The following is a 17,237-nucleotide window of genomic DNA, read 5'->3' as shown; positions in this document are numbered from 1 at the left end:
GAAAAATGTATTATTTATTTATAAATATTACTAACAATAAATTTTATAATTATTTTATAAAAAGCATTCAATATCAATTTCTAATATGGAACAAGGTGTATTTAATTCAAATTTTGAAATTACATCTGGATGTAGAACTCCCATTTTACCAATTACTTTGTTATAACATAATATTTCCGCGCAACGATGAGGAAAAAAAGTAGGATCTAAAAAAAATTATATGAACTTAAAAATAGATAATAACTTTTTAAAATATAAATAAATTATTTTTTTTATATTTTTATATTTTCTTTTATAATGATAATTTTTCAAGTTACCGTCGACGGCACGAAGATAATATCCATTTTTCGTTTCATTATTATTCCATGGTACTTCTAATATTTGTAATATTCTGTCCAGTAAACCGTGAATTAGTTCAAAACCATCAGATTTATTACAATATATTGCACATAAATGCCGATTATTACGTGCACCAACTTCCGTATTATTATCTTTTAATATAATATCAGATACTTCAAATAATTTATGAGGAAGTGGCATCTTTTTATTTGCAGCTAATGTTTTCAATAATCCTGGTATCAAAGTAGTACGTGCAACCTATAATATTATTATATTGATTATTATATCTAAAATGTTTAGAATATTATTATGTTTAGAATGAAATCTTAATTTTTAATAAAATTTATGTATATAATTTATGTATATACCTGAAATTCTAATGTTTTAGGATTCAATATATGAACAGCTGGTACGTTTATCAAATTATGACCTAATTTATTTGATATATCTTCACGTGAACACTAAGAAAAAATTATTTAATTAATTATAATAATTCATATAACTTATATAGTTATTAAAAAAAAAAAATTTATACTAATGAGAAAGTCAATGCTTCTGTGAATCCAGCATAAGCCAATTCTGTACGTAGTTGATCGGATAGTTTATTAAGTGGACACTATATTTAAAATATAAATATAATATTTAGAAAATGTTTTATATTGAAATTTTATAAATTTGAAAATCTATGAATTTTTTATTATTACCTCTTCTGCTATAGTAAATAAATATGGTATAGTTTTCTGAATTTTGTTATATCCATATGCTATAGCAATATCTTCGTAAATATCACATGCATGCAATACATCATGTCTTGTAGGTGGCACTTCAATAATTAATTTATTATCATTTTTGATAGATGTTTTTAAAGACATTCTAGAAAGTAGACTAACTAATTCTTCTGTAGTTTGTTTTATACCAATATATTTCATTGCTTTCTCACAATCAATTTCTATAGTTCGATATTTTAAATCAGGATAATGAAAAACTTGTCCATTAGGATATAAGACTTCCACCATTTCTATTGTATATTTTGTTTTACAGTATTGACTAAAAGCACAGACTATGGTATTTAATACTATTTTTGCCTAAAGATATTCAAAATTTTAGTATATCAGTTCATTTTTTTATTCACAAATATATATATATAATATTAATTTATTAATTTTTAATTATTCAATTATTATTTCAATATTAATTTTTCATATACCTTTGTTAAATCTATTGCAGTACATTCTATTAATATATTTTTAGTATTAAGTGTAATCTTTGAATGATCTCCATTGATGATAGGTGGAAAGGATAAAATGATTCCATTACTATCTTCCACTACAGGATAAAATGGACTATCTTTTATAATATGTAAATATTGTTTTAATTGTGCATGATTCTGAAAGAAAAATTTAAATAAAATCTAAATCATTTATCAAAATCATAAAAATACTTACACTATATAAATTTATAATTTCTTCTGCTGTGTATTCTTTATCTTGATTAAGTGGCTTAAAACAAATATTAGTTGGTGATCTTGCATCATATAAAAATGGACCTTTAATAGTATCTAAATCATGAGTTCCAATTGATACTAAAGTTCTTTTTCTGCCTATATTTTGATGTAATTTTTCTTGAAGATCAATGAAGCTATTATAAGAATCCTCTGTAAATGTAACATCACGTAATATAGCTGCAACAATGTGTCCTCTAACTTCCAAGCACTAAAGCATAATTTAATTTTTTATTGATTAATAAAAATTTAATTTTTCAATAACAAAAATTAATAATATAGTTATTATATATACCTGTTTTGTCATTATAATTTTTTCTGTATTTGTATTAGGAAGTATTGTCATATATTGTGGTATATCAACTCTACAAAAGTATATCAACTTACAAAAAAATTTTCTGAATATATAAATCTTATTTATAAATATAATAATATAATAAATATAAATATAAATTTAAAAATCTTAAAAAAATTCATGTTAATTTATCATTTTAGTAATCTATTGCAATCTATCTTTAATAATTGAAATAATTAAAATAATAATATGAATTTATATCTTATATGACATATAATATAAAGAATAACATAGTTTGTTCAAGATAATCAACAAATTACATATTAAATATATATACTGATTTAAAAATATAAGAAGTCCAAGGGTTAAACCCTCTAAGCATAATAAATCATATCTGTTTGCTGGTATATCAATTTTATATATAACTTCCTCTAATTCTTGTCTGTTATGGTTTAAATGTTGTTCTTTTGATATAATTTGTTTTTCTGTTACCTAAAAAATTTAATTAAAATTTTTTTATATATTAAAATATATAACACAATTTTTAAAAATATCAAATTAATTTAATACAATTTAATAATATATATTAGTTACATACCACTTCATCTAATTCTAAGCCGAACTTGAAACATAAATCCTGAAAGTCGATATCCGCTAAAATTGTATTAGATATATTACTTTAAATATAAAAAAGATTATACTAGTAAATATTTATTCAAAATAATTTCAAATATAAAAAAACAATATAATATTTTAATATTTTCAACTTACAATATGTTTTACCAAGGATTTTAAATAATAAATCACGTTTGATATTAATAGTAGGCATTTTTATATACACTTCCGATAATAATCTGATATTAATATAATAAAATGCAATGGATTTATTTTATTATAATTATTTTATTATAATAAAAACTTTCTACAAGTTTTAAATATTAAAAAATTACAATAATCACTATTAAGATTGATGTTTAAAAAAAGAATTAAAGGTTAGAATGAATGTAAAACATTATTGTAAATAGAGAGCAGCATTGTAGATGTATCATAAGTTAAGGTTAGGTATTTCTTCTCTAATGATTTAGTTTTACATTCATGTTTATAGATTTAAATTAATTTTATAATTTTGTTAATGTAACAAGTTAATAATTATTCGTCAATGTTTATATAAGAAAAACACAATTTTTTTATATAAATTTTTATATATTATATTTTTAATATATTATTATATAATCATTTAAATATAATTATATTAATCTATATTGATATATAAACAAATAAAAATTATTGTAGTATATAATGTATATATAATATATATTGAAGTGCTCCAATTATATAATTAAGAAAAAATATTATTATTCAAGTATGAAATTTTATTTTTTGCAAAAAATTGTAATTTGTTTTAATAAATTATATATTACTTTTTATATTTACAATAAAAAAATTAACAAAACATTATATTGAAAATTATAAATAAATATTTTTTAAGACATAAAAAATAATTTTCATAATGAATCAATCATAATTCCTTAATGAAATAATTATATTGAAAAAAAGAAACAGATATTTTTTTTTTAATAAAAATTTTATACAATTGTTTTTAAATTTTCAGAAGCTTATCCATATAAATATTAAAAAAACAAAAAAAAATAAAATGTAAGTTTACTCTATTCTTCCCTTTGATGAATTTTAAGAACTTGAGCACTCATTATAGTTGGGTCATAAATTCCTGGTTTCAACATAATAGGTCTATGATAATATTGCCAATGATATATTATTAATGGAATATCTAGAAATAATGAAAGTCACTGTCCATTACTTAAAAATAAAATGTTGATTAAAATATGTAATCTATATTCTGGAATGATTAGCTAAAATACACATATATGATTTAACTATAATTATAATTTATCATTATTACTTTCATACAAATAGTACTTATATAAAAAGCTAATTTCAAAATCTTACCGAATTTAAATTATTATATTGTTCAATGGAATTTTTATAGCCAGTTTTTAATTCATCAATGCAGCAACCTGAAAAATATAATATTTTTAATAAAAATCATTTTCATTTCTCATATCTATAATGCTAAGGTTACCAATAATTTATATGGTACAATTATATACATATTTTTATTCATTATTTTATTTCAAAAGTAATCATTATGGTTTGGCTTGAAAATGGCACGTACATGAAATATTGTAAAAATTATTAAAAATGCATCAATAATTAAAGCTATAATATATGAAAAAGCAGCCAAAGTAATCGCCATTATAATAACTGTACATAATAATATTTAATTTAAATACATAAATTGATCTATGAATAAGGAATAGAATTATAAATAAATAAATATGGTATACTTATTTGTAATATTATAATATTTATTATATTATATTAACTTATTTTCTTAATAAATATTAATATTTCTTAATAAAATGTTATCAGATTAGTATCGTGGAGTATTTTTTTATATATTTTTGTTTATAAATTGAATTAATAGAATGCAATTTCATTAACACAAAATGCAATTTTATGATCAAAATTATTAATTAAGATTATTAAATAATAAATTCTAATAAATAATTTTATTATTTATAATAATATAATCTTTTATTACGATAAAAAATGTTTTAAAATTTTTCAAAATATTTCGTATATTACATTTATAAGATTTATATTATTAGAAAATATATTTTTGTTTTTAATTATATTATTATCTTATTCACCCACAACTGAAAAAACTATATTAATATATATATAAACTATAAAAACATATAAATATAAAATAAAGAAAAATAAATTTACGAATAATATTAAATTTATATAATTGTAATAATTTAAAATTTAGAGAATAATATAATTGAAGCAATGATTTGAATGATTTGAATCTTAAGAATAAAACAAAAATATTCAAATTATAAATTTCAAGAAAGAAAGGTTATATTTTACATATAAAAACTTAATATCTTTTTAATTAAAGGAATTGAAAGAAAAGAAAAAATCATAAATTTTCTTATTTTAAAGTATTTAAGCAATATTTCTAATTTGAATAATATTTCTAATTTGAAAAAAAAAAAAAGACAATACCGAATGATTATTGATAGGTTATAATATATATATATATATTTTTTTTTTTTGATTATGTATTTTATATTTACAATTGTGTTATATATTTCAAATTATAGAAAGATATAAAATTATAGAAAATATAAAATGAAACTTTTATTTTCGACAAATAGAAATTTCAATTTGCAAATAACAAGATATTCTGAATTTGAATTACAGAAATAAAATAATTCGAAAAAAAATTTATATAAGATTTCTAGATTTCACAATGAAGATTTTCAAACTATATAGGATTATATTTAGAATTATGAATATTATTAATTAAATTTATTTTAATATCTAATACATGCATTATCTAGTAAATATATTTACACAGTTATTTATATTATTTATACAGTCATAAATTGAATTTGATACAAAAATTATTCATATTTTTATATTTTATATATTTTATATATTTATAGAATTATATAGTTCTTGTTAAAGCTTGAGCTCCATATGTATGATTTAATTCTGTTTCCAGTCTAGTTATTAATCTTTCTTCATCTCTGTTATTCCATTGATTGTTACTATTTATAAATAATTTTCGTTTAGGCTGTAACATACGTCTAATATTTTCATAAGATATATCCATTTCTTTAAATGCATTTAATAAAAATATAGCAATTATTATAGTTAAGAAACCACAAAATGAGCCTAAAATATCTTCAGCACTCATATTTTCCCATTCCTTAAATAATATAGCAGATGCGATTATTACTAATGTCGTGAAAAATACATAATAAATAGGTGTAACAATTGTAGTTTCAAATAAATCAAGTGATCTATTTAAATAATTCATTTGTATGCTAACACAAAGTATAACACTAAATAAAAAAGCCCATGTTAACCAATTTGAGAATCCATTACTAAATCCAAAAATAGTTTCTTTTAAAGCTAATCCCAATCCTTTACAACTTGTAACAGTCAATGAACCAATAGATGAACATAAACAAATATATACTATGATATTTTGTTTTCCATATATAGGACCAAAATAAAAAATAATTAAAATACTACATATTATCACAATTAATATATAAACAATGTATCCTGGATCCTTAACCTTATCTAAAAGCTCATTTAATGTATTGATTTCTTCTTCTTTTGGAGAATGAATTATAAGAATTGTAGAACCCAAGATGCATAAAAGGCAACCAATCTGTAATAATAATAAATATATTTATCAATTATTCAAATGAAAAATCATTATATATGAAAATTATAAATAATATTTCATGTAATATTATATTGTTACCTTTCCTAGTAAATTAAGTTTTTCATGTAAATATTTTGATGCTAATATTGCCGATATTAAAACACTAAGTGCTCCTAATGGGGTTACTAATGATGCTGGTGCAAATGCATAAGCAGCAAAATTTGCTGCTTCTCCTATTCCCACTTTAAAAAAATAATATTTTTTTTAATAAAGATATTTAAATAGAAGTATTAAATAATTAAATAATTTTTGTTTTATATACTTGATAAAAAACCAGTCCACCACATCCATTCTTTTAAATATCCAAATCCTCCAGATGAAGCTCGTAATGCTCCGCGTCTTTGAAGTCGAATCAATGCTTTTTTTTTAATAATAAAACTAGCTCCTAAATAATTATAATACTGCACAATATTTATTTTGAATAAATATATAATTAAAATTGTAACATTAACTAACCTATAAAAATACTAGAACTAATTGCTAAACCTAACCCTATATAAAAATTTGTTGTATTATACAATTGTACTTCAAATGCAATTTTTGTTATACTACTCATTGTTAAATATCAATTTTATCAGTATTTATTTTGTATTAATTGATTAAAAAAGCCAATGAATTGTTCATTAAAATGTAAAAAAATATATATTTCATAATATTTTTAAATTTATACTAATTGTGTAATAATTACTGCATTAACTGATTACTTAAATAATATTTTGTCGAAATTTTTCATCAAATATTGTTATAGTTAGGTTTTCTATATTATATATCATCTAAGGTTACATATTGCACAAGTATATCAATAGCGCGTGCGCATCAGATATCATCGAACATTAAATATGTTGGAATGAATGATTAAAAAGGTGAAATTACTAAACAAGAAATGATCTTATATTTAATACAATACATTTAATTTCATTTATTTTACAAATAATTGTCATATTATATCTTTATTTCTATATATATCTTAATTTTTTTTAATATTTATTATTATTTTAATATTTATTATTATAATATTTATTATTATATAGTATTTGTTTATAATAAAAACAATATTACGATACAAAAATGAATTAATATGACAATAATAAAAAAGCATATTATAACAAAATGAGTATTATAAAAAGGAATTGACATTAAATTTTTACCAACATCCTTGTTTATCAATAAGTAATGCTTTTAACATTTTTTGACAAATCATTCTCACTGTATGAGTAGGAACTGTGGAGGTACATAAAATACAAAGTATATGATCACCATCTTTAACTGCATAGCATTTATGATATTCTGAACATAAATAAGTTTCTTTTGCACCCACAAATTTCCAATTATCACCTGATGAATTATATTCAGATTCTGAAGATAATATATAAGTTTCAACAGCTTGATGATAAAATGTTCTTAATATATCCAACCTGTGAGAACCACTGACTCTATTCTTTGCATATTGCATATTTTTACCAAGAATAAATTTTTGTGCTTTATAATTTGTTAAAAGAAATCTAAATTCATAAAAAAAAAATAAGAATATTATAATATTTTTGATAATATATTTTTTTAAATGAAATTATTTATATTAAATATTAATATTTCTATTACCCAAGTGTTTCTGTATCTAGATTTATAGATAAAGGTAAATTTCGTGGGTAGCATTGTTCTGCATTGCGTAAAGCATCAATACTATTTTTCCAACATTGTACAGCAAGTTTTTCAATTTCTGATAAATCTGGATTTGGTCCACATAAAGCTAATACTTCAACTTGATTGACTAATGTAATGGATACTAATCTAAAAGCTACCTATATATATATGGTTTCTTATGATAAATCATGATATAATTTTTTAAAATAAATCTTATTAAATTAAAAAAACAAAAATATTATATTAAAATTTTTGTTTTAAAAACAACAAATATACTCACATTTGGACTTTTATAAGGTAAAAATACTGGAATGTCTCTTGTCGTATAAGTATCTTCTGTATTTATAGCTGTTATTAATAATTTTCTTTCAATGGGATTTAAATTCCACCATCCTTCTGTTGCTACTGCTAAACATCCATGTATTAAAATGCATCCATATATAGAATCCAGACATTCCATATAACCCTCTAAGCATGTCTTAAATAGATTATTACTTAACATACAGAAAACTTTTTAATTTAAAAATTTTAGTTACCTGAAATAAATTATTTTCTTGACACATTATACATTCTGTCATATTGATAATATCAGTTTTTGAACAAATTCCATCACCAACATCAAGACATTCCAATAAACTATCAACAATTGGATTACATAAACGGATATCTTTCTTTAATTTTTCAATATTTTTTGTACTTTTTAATTCTTCAATACCAACAAATAAAATCATTGCACCAAAAACAGCATTAAGAAATTTTTCCAATACAGATTTAGTAGTTCCACTTGCAATAACTATTAATGTAATACTTTGCTCAAACTCTTTCCACATTATCATAGTATCGGGTAAATTTGTATTTAAAAGTTTAATATTTTGTGATTTAAGAAACATGTGTATTCCATACAGAGATGCTATTTTTGAAAATGTCATCTATAGTTTTATTAAAATAAGTTTTAATAAAAAAGAAATTAAAATTAACATCACATAATTTATATTTTTTTTCGTTTATAATCATAGAAATATTACCGTATCTCCTTCTCCTTTTTGACGAGAAAATAAAGGAATTCCTCCAGTAGAGGTTAAACACATAACATGGGCTACCATAATAATAGCTTTCTTTTGTTTAAACGTTAAATATTTAATACACTTTTATTTTTTTATACACTTCTTGATTTTTTGAATTAAACAAAATGTTATTTTTTTTTATTATCTAAATTTAATTCATAATTTTAAACATAAATTTTATAATCTCGTTATATCACAAAGTTATGTGAAATTTTATTTCTATTTTATGATATATAACATATTGATATTATTTTTAGTTTAAATTTAATAGATTTTACATGATAATGAAATGTAAAATTATAATTGTTACTAATTATAATTGTTTGCTATATTTATATATAATTATCAATGTAATATTTTCTATTAACACAATATTGATTAACGTATAATTATATAAAAACAATGAAAACCAAGATATTCTCATGTATGTTAATATCATGATATGACAACATTAATGTTAATTTAAGCTAATTAGAATGCATACACGTATATATTAATATATATATATATATATATATATATATATATATATATAACATTGGAATGAATACGATTATTATAATGGTTAATGACCTTATAAAAATATCATATTTGTTTTAAAAAGTAAAATTTTTAAAGAAATTATATTTGTTTATTCTAAATTATTTTATTTTAAGCTGAAGTTATATAAATATTTTATTATTCAAGTAAATTTTTATTAATTACTTTATTTTTATTTTAATTAAGAAATATATACTTTTTTTTTATTTCAAATAAATAAGATATATATATGTATATGTGCATCTATTTATATGTGTATAATTATGTACATTTATATATAACTATATACATACTATATATAATATATAAGAAATATTAATACAGAGACAAGAAAAAAATATATATCACACATATTCAATGAATATATTGAATAAATTATATGAGTAAAGTGCATTTTATTGATAATTATTATATTTTTCTAATTTGACATATAGTCATATTTTTATATGTTGATTTTAATATAAGAAAGCTAATATAAATTTTCAAAATTCAAACGCCGCATCTGATTTTAAGATGATAAAATATAATAATTATTACATAGTATATTAAAAATAATAAATAATGAATTATATATATATATATATATATATATATATATATATATATTATTTGCAATTATATATAATTTAATAAAAATATTAAATTGTAATTATATTAAAGATTGATTCAAATTTTAAATAAATATATGAATAATATATCAAAATTTTAATATGTCTATAATAATATGTATAATTAAAAAAAATTATTTTATGATTAGATTTGAATATAAAATTGATATATTAATTTTATTTCTTTTTCATTATTTAGATTCAATTATATTTATATAATGTTACTTATTATAGCAAATATATATGTATATATATTTCATTATATATAATATGTATATATATATTTTTACATTCACATATTTAAATTATAATCGAATAAATTAATATAAATGATTTTATTAATTTCATTTTTTTCAGTTTATCTATTCATATAATTGAATTATATAAAATGAATGTATGAAATTTAATATATTTTTAACTATAAATTTTAAAACAAACTTAAATGTGAATGAAAAAAAGTTTTCACTCACATTTTCTCGTTATTTAAGTATAATTTATTATTAAAATCATAAAATCATTATAAAAATATGATGAATATTTGAAAAAAACAAATGAAAAATTTTTTAATCTTAATTATTTTTAAATAGTTTTAAATATTAATTAAATATATATAAAATAACTCTCAAGTTAGAGAAAAGAAGCGACTGATATAATGTTGACATTCACATTTAGTTGGACGAGATAGTTTTAAAACGTTAAATAAATTTTTAAATATTTGATTTTTCTTAAATAGCTTTTCACAATCAAATTTTATTTTTTTAAATAATAAACATTATTTGTTAAATATATTTTATATTAATTGCAAAGTGCTATTTGTTTTTTCGCGCACGAACTTGGTGCATATCGTAAATTACGAAAAAGAGTGTCAAGTCGGTGTAGGAATGTGGCACTTCAAAATGGCTGCCAGTTACTTTAGTAATTTACGGCTGTACCTTTCTTTGTTGTTGCTGAAGTAATTACGACTGTATATTGGAATACTATAGAATTATTTTTAAGGGAAAATAGTGAATTAGAAGATTTATGTGTACATTAATCTTGTCACATGGATTTTGTAGAAACGTGAGAATAGAATATGCTCTGAAGTCGTTCTCTTCTGATTGCTATTTCAGTTAAACTTATTTCAAGAAAAATCTTATCTAATGTTTTCTGATTTCTGAAGAAAGTGTGTGCTATTGTAGCTCATTTTATGTATAAAGAACTTATTGGATCAATCCGTCACGCATCTAATGAATAGGTTAGATTTTTGATGGATCTTATCTTTATGTACGAAGATGTAAAAAATCATGTATAAGATTATACATAAAGCTGTTTGCATTCTATGATTGAAATTAAATTTTCAAATAAAATTTATTATATATAAATTATAATTAAACTAAGTAAAGTGATACAAAAGCCATTTAAAATTTGTAATACATAACATATCTTAACATTTAGTGATTTATTATTATTAACATTATTTTATCATGTAATCATATAATACAAATATTTCAGTAGTGAATTACCATATAATGAATATAATATTTTTTATATTCAATTAATGTTTTTAATTTTTTATAATGCCAAAATACTAATGACAATGTAAAAATACATGAAATATATTAATTGAATCAATTTTATGAATACTACATAGTATGAAACAATTTATTACAATTAATCAATTTAATTTTACAAATATGAAAATAATTATTAAAAATATTTTATAGTAAATATGATAGTAAAATATTACAGAAAATTTACAATATTGTAAGAAAATAACTTGATATTATGTTTTAGATGTATGTATATATATATATATATGTCACAGCCGGATTAAAGCTAGGTCTGAGAAGGCCTAGCATGGGCCACTATGAATCCACCCACGGTTAGCAAATCGAGCACTCGTGGCTCTGGATATCATCAGAAGGCTTTAGCTGAAATTCGCAATTCTTTACTACCTTTTGCAAATATTGGAGGTGCAGGCGAAGTAGGTTCTAGTGCTGCTAGTACTATATCTACTTTATCTACGACCAGTGGTATTAGTTCTGCTTCAGGACTTAGTGGTCTCTCTACAGCTTCAGGATCTACTCTTGATAAATCTGATCAACGACAATTGTTAGCTCAGCTATTAACAATGGGATATTCAGAGGTATGTGTATTATTATAGATTTTAAGCTTAACTATTATTTATTAAAATTTGATATTATGTATATATAGGAAATTGCATTGCGCGCATTGAAATTAGCTGGCTGGCGTCTAGATGCGGCTATAGAATTCTTGAAGCAAGCTCAGGGAGAATCTCTAAATGGTCTAGGCAAACTTAACAGCAAATTAATAAGAAAACCTAGTTTGGAAAGAGAATTGAGTTTACAACGAGGTAGTCCTGCATTGGATAGTGGAGCAGGAAGTTCACGATCCGATAGTCCTCGTCTAGCGGAACTTAGCCCACATCCGCAATTGAGTCGACAGTACTCTCCAAGCAATTTCGTAGAACGAGAACCACCTCCTCCTCCCCCTCCTAGATGTAGCTCTACACCACCCCCACCACCACCACCTCACGCTCCATATAATCAGCCAAATGTACCTACTAATATGCAACAAATGCTTAAGCGAATGTCTCCTGCTCCGGTGGTTCCAACGCGACCTCCTCCTACCACACCTGGTAATACTGGTCCGATATCAACATCAGTTAATCTACCGCAAAGAGGTACCAGTCCAGTAGCAAGTTCTAATAATAATTCGAATTGTCGCCAACCTATGATCGTTCAAAATGGTCCGCAAGTTCAACAGCAACTTTCTCAGCAAATGCAAGCTCTTAGTATTTATCAAACAGGCAATAACAATTCTAATACTCAAGTCGAACCGCCACCACCATATCCCATTGTTTCTTCCTCGTCGACTGGTCCGGTACAACCACCGTCTTACAGTGCCTCTATACAAAATAGACAAAGTCCTACACAATCTCAGCAAGATTATCGCAAAAGTCCTTCTTCTGGAATCTATTCTGGCCCAACATCGGCCGGCTCTCCAAGTCCAATTACCGTTTCTGCTATATCACCAAATACACAAGCATCTATGGCTAGACCAACTCCATTGCAAGCTTGGGGTGCACGACAGGCAAAAACACAACCACCAATTATTATGCAATCTGTTAAGAGTACACAAGTACAAAAACCTGTGTTACAAACTGCAATCGCACCGACTTCTCCACAACCAATTTCAACTACTAGTAACACACCACCACCTCCACCATCTTATGCATCGTCTATTCAACAAAAGCAGCAACAGCAACAACAGCCACAACCGCAGCAACAACAACAACAACAGCAACAACAGCAGTCCTCGCAAGCACCACCTCCTGCATATCCACCAGTGAATAGTGTTGGCACAACATCAACGAGCAATATAAATGTAGGTGTTTCTGTAGGAGTACCCACTACAGAACCACCAAGTTATGCGACAACGATGCAAGCATTAGCGGCACAACGAGGAATGCATCATCCAGTACCTCCTCCTCCCTATGGAACAGCTACTACTGAAGATTCTAATTGCATATCAACGATAGACAATAATACAACCCTTAGATCATCTCCAGTTGCTTTACATCCTCCATTGCAAAGAAAATATTCACCTGCAGATGGATGTCAACATCCTACGGAAGCTCCACCTTTACCTCCGGTAACATCCACGTCCATACCCTTAAGAACTAATAACAACATTGGTAACAATGTCAACAACAGCAATAATAATAGCAACAGTAGCAATGGCGGCAATAATAATAATAATAACAATAATAATAATAATAATCATTCACCCGATAATGGAGCAAAAGGAGCTGGTTCATCACCTTCATCTTACAAAATCAAACATCAGTCTCCGATACCTGAACGTAAACATATGAGTAAAGAAAAAGAAGAAGAACGTAGAGATTGTAAAGTTCGCAATTATTCTCCACAAGCTTTTAAATTTTTTATGGAACAGCATGTTGAAAATGTATTAAAATCTCACAAACAACGATTATATCGTCGGCTTCAATTAGAAACAGAAATGGCTAAGATAGGTCTTAGTGCGGAAGCTCAATGTCAAATGAGAAAAATGTTATCACAAAAGGAATCGAATTATATCCGATTAAAACGAGCAAAAATGGATAAATCAATGTTTACAAAAATCAAACCAATTGGAGTTGGCGCTTTTGGAGAAGTAACGCTTGTTAGAAAACTTGATACCAATCAATTTTATGCTATGAAAACTTTAAGGAAGGCAGATGTATTAAATCGTAATCAAGTTGCTCATGTTAAAGCTGAAAGAGATATATTAGCAGAAGCTGATAATGAATGGGTTGTAAAACTCTATTATTCCTTTCAAGATAAGGACAATTTATATTTTGTAATGGATTATATACCAGGTGGAGACTTGATGTCATTGTTGATCAAATTTGGCATTTTTAAGGAACCTCTGGCAAGATTTTATATTGCTGAATTAACGTGCGCTGTAGAAAGTGTTCATAAAATGGGTTTTATTCATAGAGACATTAAACCAGATAATATTTTAATTGATCGAGATGGACACATAAAATTAACAGATTTTGGTCTATGTACAGGATTTCGTTGGACTCATAATTCTAAATATTATCAACAAAATGGTATGTGTCCATGATTGATTTATTCTCAAGTTCTATATATGTATTTATATATATATATATATGCGCAATTATACCGATGTTGTTATTAAAACAGGACATGGAAAACAAGATTCAATGGATCCTGCTGACGATTGGAATAATGAATGTCGTTGTATCCAATTGAAACCATTGGAACGTAGAAGACATAGAGAACATCAAAGATGTTTAGCTCATTCCTTGGTTGGAACACCAAATTATATTGCACCAGAGGTACTACAAAGGACAGGATACACTCAATTGTGTGATTGGTGGAGTGTTGGTGTGATTTTATATGAAATGTTAGTTGGTTCTCCACCATTTCTTGCTAATACTCCAGCTGAAACCCAATATAAAGTAAGTTTAATACTTATTAATTTACTTTATTATGAAACATAATTATAATTTGTAAACAGTATTGAAATATATTGTATCGCAGGTAATCAATTGGGAAACGACTTTGCATATCCCGAAGCAAGCAAATCTTTCCGCGGAAGGTATGGATTTAATATTAAAGTTATGTGTTGGTGCAGATCGTCGGTTAGGTAAGAACGCTGATGAAGTAAAGAATCATCCATTTTTTGCGAACATCGATTTTGAAAAGGGACTACGACGGCAAGTAGCTCCTCACATACCTCGGATACAATATCCTACGGATACAAGTAATTTTGATCCCGTGGATCCTGATAAATTACGAAATTCAGAATCGTCCGATTCTAATAAATCCGATGAATTATTAGATAATGGTAAACCATTTCATGGTTTCTTTGAATTTACCTTTAGACGTTTCTTTGATGATGGTGGAGGTCCTGCATATCCTAGTCGAATAAGTTTGGACGATAATGACAATCAAGGTCCAGTCTATGTATGACAATAGCTTTAGAATTTTTTGTATTCGCCAAGTCGATAATAATGGAATCTTTCGTATGTTTTATTACAAAAAAATTATATTTGTAAATATTATCCGAAAGAATTTCTTCTGGATCGACAAATAGTTAGGATAATATGAATTATAAAAATTTTTCTTAAATCGTTATCATGTACGCGTGCGCGCACGCGCGTGTGCGTGTGCATATATGGTAAGATGAACACATATGCGCGCGCGCGTACATATAAATCCGTGTATGTACGTAGCATACATTACGTTGTTTTACACAAGAAAAAGAAAAGAATAATGATTAGTCGTAAAACAAAAACCCTCGCGTTTGTTCCTTAATTTCGATAACATATCATACTCGTTTTTTTTCTAATTTGTTTTTTCTTTTCTGTTCTTTTATATTTCTTTTCCTTTCTCTTTTGTTTTACTCGCAACATTGAGTTAATCGCTCTTTTTTGGAAAGGCAAGTTTTCCTAATTGAGAATTATTAGAGCTATGAAATTAGTTCGAAGACGAAATTATTTATAATTATAAAATTTAAATTTATGGGCATTTATCACATTTTCTTGCATAATTTCTATAAATTTTTTTTATTACAATATAATGTAAAAAATTTTAAGAATATGAAGTGGAATTATTAAATTCTTTATAAAATATTATAAAAAACAAAAAAAAATACAAAAAAATTTTTAAGAAAGATATGGAATTAATTTTTGATAAGATATATCATGTTTTGAATAATAACTACGAATTTTGTGATGATTACAAATTAAGAAAAAAGAAAGAAAGCGATCGATGGCTAGATAATATATATTATGTTTATTGAAAGAAAAATATTGTGCTTGCCATTTTGGTATTGGCTCTTGTATCTATCAGAAACGTGTATTTGTATGTTTCAGCAAGTACTGTGATATTGCAGATAATTAGAGTAATGCGATTTTGAACCTATTGGTCTTATTTAACTTTTTTTTTTTACATTGAACGATTAATAATAACAAATATAAATAATTAATATTAACTGTTACTATATAAATTTTTGAGTGAATGTAATGTGTTCATTGCATATATTATGCGGCTGTTATTGGTCAAACATATCTTTCTTTTTCTCTTCTTTTTTTCTCTTTTTTTCCCTACTCAGTCATTTTTTGTGTTCTTTGAATAATTTTAAGTTTAAGAAATTTTTATTGATTTATTACCATTTCGTATATATTTTGTGAAATAATTAAAGATGTAACAATTTACAAATTTGACAATATAATTTAGTTTCAATAATAAGTTATTCATAAAAATATACAACAAATCAGTTAATTAAATTCAAAATAATATTTTAAAGTAATTATTATAACGATTAATTAAAATATTTAATTATTGACAAAGAAATAAGTACTGCATTATTGTTTGATTATATG

The 17,237-nt window shown here is 23.9% G+C and overlaps 5 protein-coding genes across 7 annotated transcripts; 1 reads left to right on the top strand and 4 right to left on the bottom strand.

Moving 5' to 3' along the window:
- Position 1: 1 nt before the first annotated feature.
- Positions 2 to 2,964, bottom strand: LOC551101 (phenylalanine--tRNA ligase beta subunit). Of its 2 annotated transcripts, XM_016911794.1 has the most exons (11): positions 2,907 to 2,964; positions 2,734 to 2,789; positions 2,473 to 2,627; positions 2,136 to 2,205; positions 1,785 to 2,051; positions 1,547 to 1,726; positions 1,044 to 1,424; positions 875 to 955; positions 708 to 800; positions 318 to 597; positions 2 to 206 (listed from the first exon to the last, which is right to left on the bottom strand). In XM_016911794.1, the coding sequence occupies exons 1-11, from the start codon at positions 2,962 to 2,964 to the stop codon at positions 55 to 57; spliced, it is 1,773 nt and encodes a 590-aa protein (XP_016767283.1). In that variant the 3' UTR covers positions 2 to 54. The 2 variants fall into 2 exon arrangements, with proteins under 2 accessions (XP_016767283.1, XP_016767284.1); XM_016911795.2 differs by lacking the exon at positions 2,907 to 2,964 and having other exon boundaries at positions 2,456 to 2,627.
- Positions 2,965 to 3,751: 787 nt separating this feature from the next.
- Positions 3,752 to 4,488, bottom strand: LOC100576453 (protein cornichon). Its single transcript, XM_006569341.3, is given in 3 exon segments — positions 3,752 to 4,006; positions 4,104 to 4,171; positions 4,326 to 4,488. Coding segments are annotated over 3 exon segments (408 nt in total). The 5' UTR covers positions 4,411 to 4,488.
- A 1,157-nt stretch (positions 4,489 to 5,645) lies between these two features.
- On the bottom strand, positions 5,646 to 7,259 carry LOC552704 (magnesium transporter NIPA2). Its single transcript, XM_625080.6, has 4 exons — positions 6,922 to 7,259; positions 6,728 to 6,850; positions 6,505 to 6,647; positions 5,646 to 6,408 (listed from the first exon to the last, which is right to left on the bottom strand). The coding sequence occupies exons 1-4, from the start codon at positions 7,019 to 7,021 to the stop codon at positions 5,674 to 5,676; spliced, it is 1,101 nt and encodes a 366-aa protein (XP_625083.1). The 5' UTR covers positions 7,022 to 7,259; the 3' UTR covers positions 5,646 to 5,673.
- Positions 7,260 to 7,334: 75 nt separating this feature from the next.
- Positions 7,335 to 9,316, bottom strand: LOC552698 (protein fuzzy homolog). Its single transcript, XM_625074.5, has 5 exons — positions 9,132 to 9,316; positions 8,643 to 9,035; positions 8,387 to 8,584; positions 8,065 to 8,264; positions 7,335 to 7,967 (listed from the first exon to the last, which is right to left on the bottom strand). Exons 1-5 carry the CDS (start codon positions 9,207 to 9,209, stop codon positions 7,610 to 7,612), a joined length of 1,227 nt encoding a protein of 408 aa, XP_625077.3. The 5' UTR covers positions 9,210 to 9,316; the 3' UTR covers positions 7,335 to 7,609.
- Positions 9,317 to 11,113: 1,797 nt separating this feature from the next.
- LOC411678 (serine/threonine-protein kinase Warts) lies at positions 11,114 to 16,730 on the top strand. Of its 2 annotated transcripts, none has more exons than XM_026440102.1 (5): positions 11,114 to 11,552; positions 12,123 to 12,443; positions 12,512 to 14,936; positions 15,031 to 15,308; positions 15,391 to 16,730. In XM_026440102.1, exons 2-5 carry the CDS (start codon positions 12,165 to 12,167, stop codon positions 15,820 to 15,822), a joined length of 3,414 nt encoding a protein of 1,137 aa, XP_026295887.1. In that variant the 5' UTR covers positions 11,114 to 11,552; positions 12,123 to 12,164; the 3' UTR covers positions 15,823 to 16,730. The 2 variants fall into 2 exon arrangements, with proteins under 2 accessions (XP_026295887.1, XP_395146.3); XM_395146.7 differs by having other exon boundaries at positions 11,115 to 11,552; positions 12,092 to 12,443.
- The last annotated feature ends 507 nt before the right edge of the window (positions 16,731 to 17,237 follow it).

Source organism: Apis mellifera, linkage group LG4 (genome assembly GCF_003254395.2).
Source record: "Apis mellifera strain DH4 linkage group LG4, Amel_HAv3.1, whole genome shotgun sequence".
Taxonomy (NCBI): Eukaryota; Metazoa; Arthropoda; class Insecta; order Hymenoptera; family Apidae; genus Apis; species Apis mellifera.
This window is presented reverse-complemented; position numbering and strand designations above follow the sequence as displayed.

Bases quoted from the DNA above. Each gene is read 5' to 3' on its own strand.
- LOC552704 (XM_625080.6), bottom strand. From the start codon at position 7,021: ATGAGTAGTATAACAAAAATTGCATTTGAAGTACAATTGTATAATACA. The intron at 6,851-6,921 runs GTTAGTTAATGT...ATAATTATTTAG, and splicing joins TAGTTCTAGTATTTTTATAG to GAGCTAGTTTTATTATTAAA. The intron at 6,409-6,504 runs GTAACAATATAA...TTATTATTACAG, and splicing joins AACTTAATTTACTAGGAAAG to ATTGGTTGCCTTTTATGCAT.
- LOC552698 (XM_625074.5), bottom strand. From the start codon at position 9,209: ATGGTAGCCCATGTTATGTGTTTAACCTCTACTGGAGGAATTCCTTTA. The intron at 9,036-9,131 runs GTAATATTTCTA...ATAAAACTATAG, and splicing joins AAAAAGGAGAAGGAGATACG to ATGACATTTTCAAAAATAGC. The intron at 8,585-8,642 runs GTAACTAAAATT...AATCTATTTAAG, and splicing joins AAGAAAATAATTTATTTCAG to ACATGCTTAGAGGGTTATAT.
- LOC551101 (XM_016911794.1), bottom strand. From the start codon at position 2,964: ATGCCTACTATTAATATCAAACGTGATTTATTATTTAAAATCCTTGGT. The intron at 1,425-1,546 runs GTATATGAAAAA...GAATATCTTTAG, and splicing joins CTGCAATAGATTTAACAAAG to GCAAAAATAGTATTAAATAC. The intron at 956-1,043 runs GTAATAATAAAA...TTTTAAATATAG, and splicing joins TATTTACTATAGCAGAAGAG to TGTCCACTTAATAAACTATC.
- LOC411678 (XM_026440102.1), top strand. From the start codon at position 12,165: ATGAATCCACCCACGGTTAGCAAATCGAGCACTCGTGGCTCTGGATAT. The intron at 12,444-12,511 runs GTATGTGTATTA...ATGTATATATAG, and splicing joins TAACAATGGGATATTCAGAG to GAAATTGCATTGCGCGCATT. The intron at 14,937-15,030 runs GTATGTGTCCAT...TTATTAAAACAG, and splicing joins TAAATATTATCAACAAAATG to GACATGGAAAACAAGATTCA.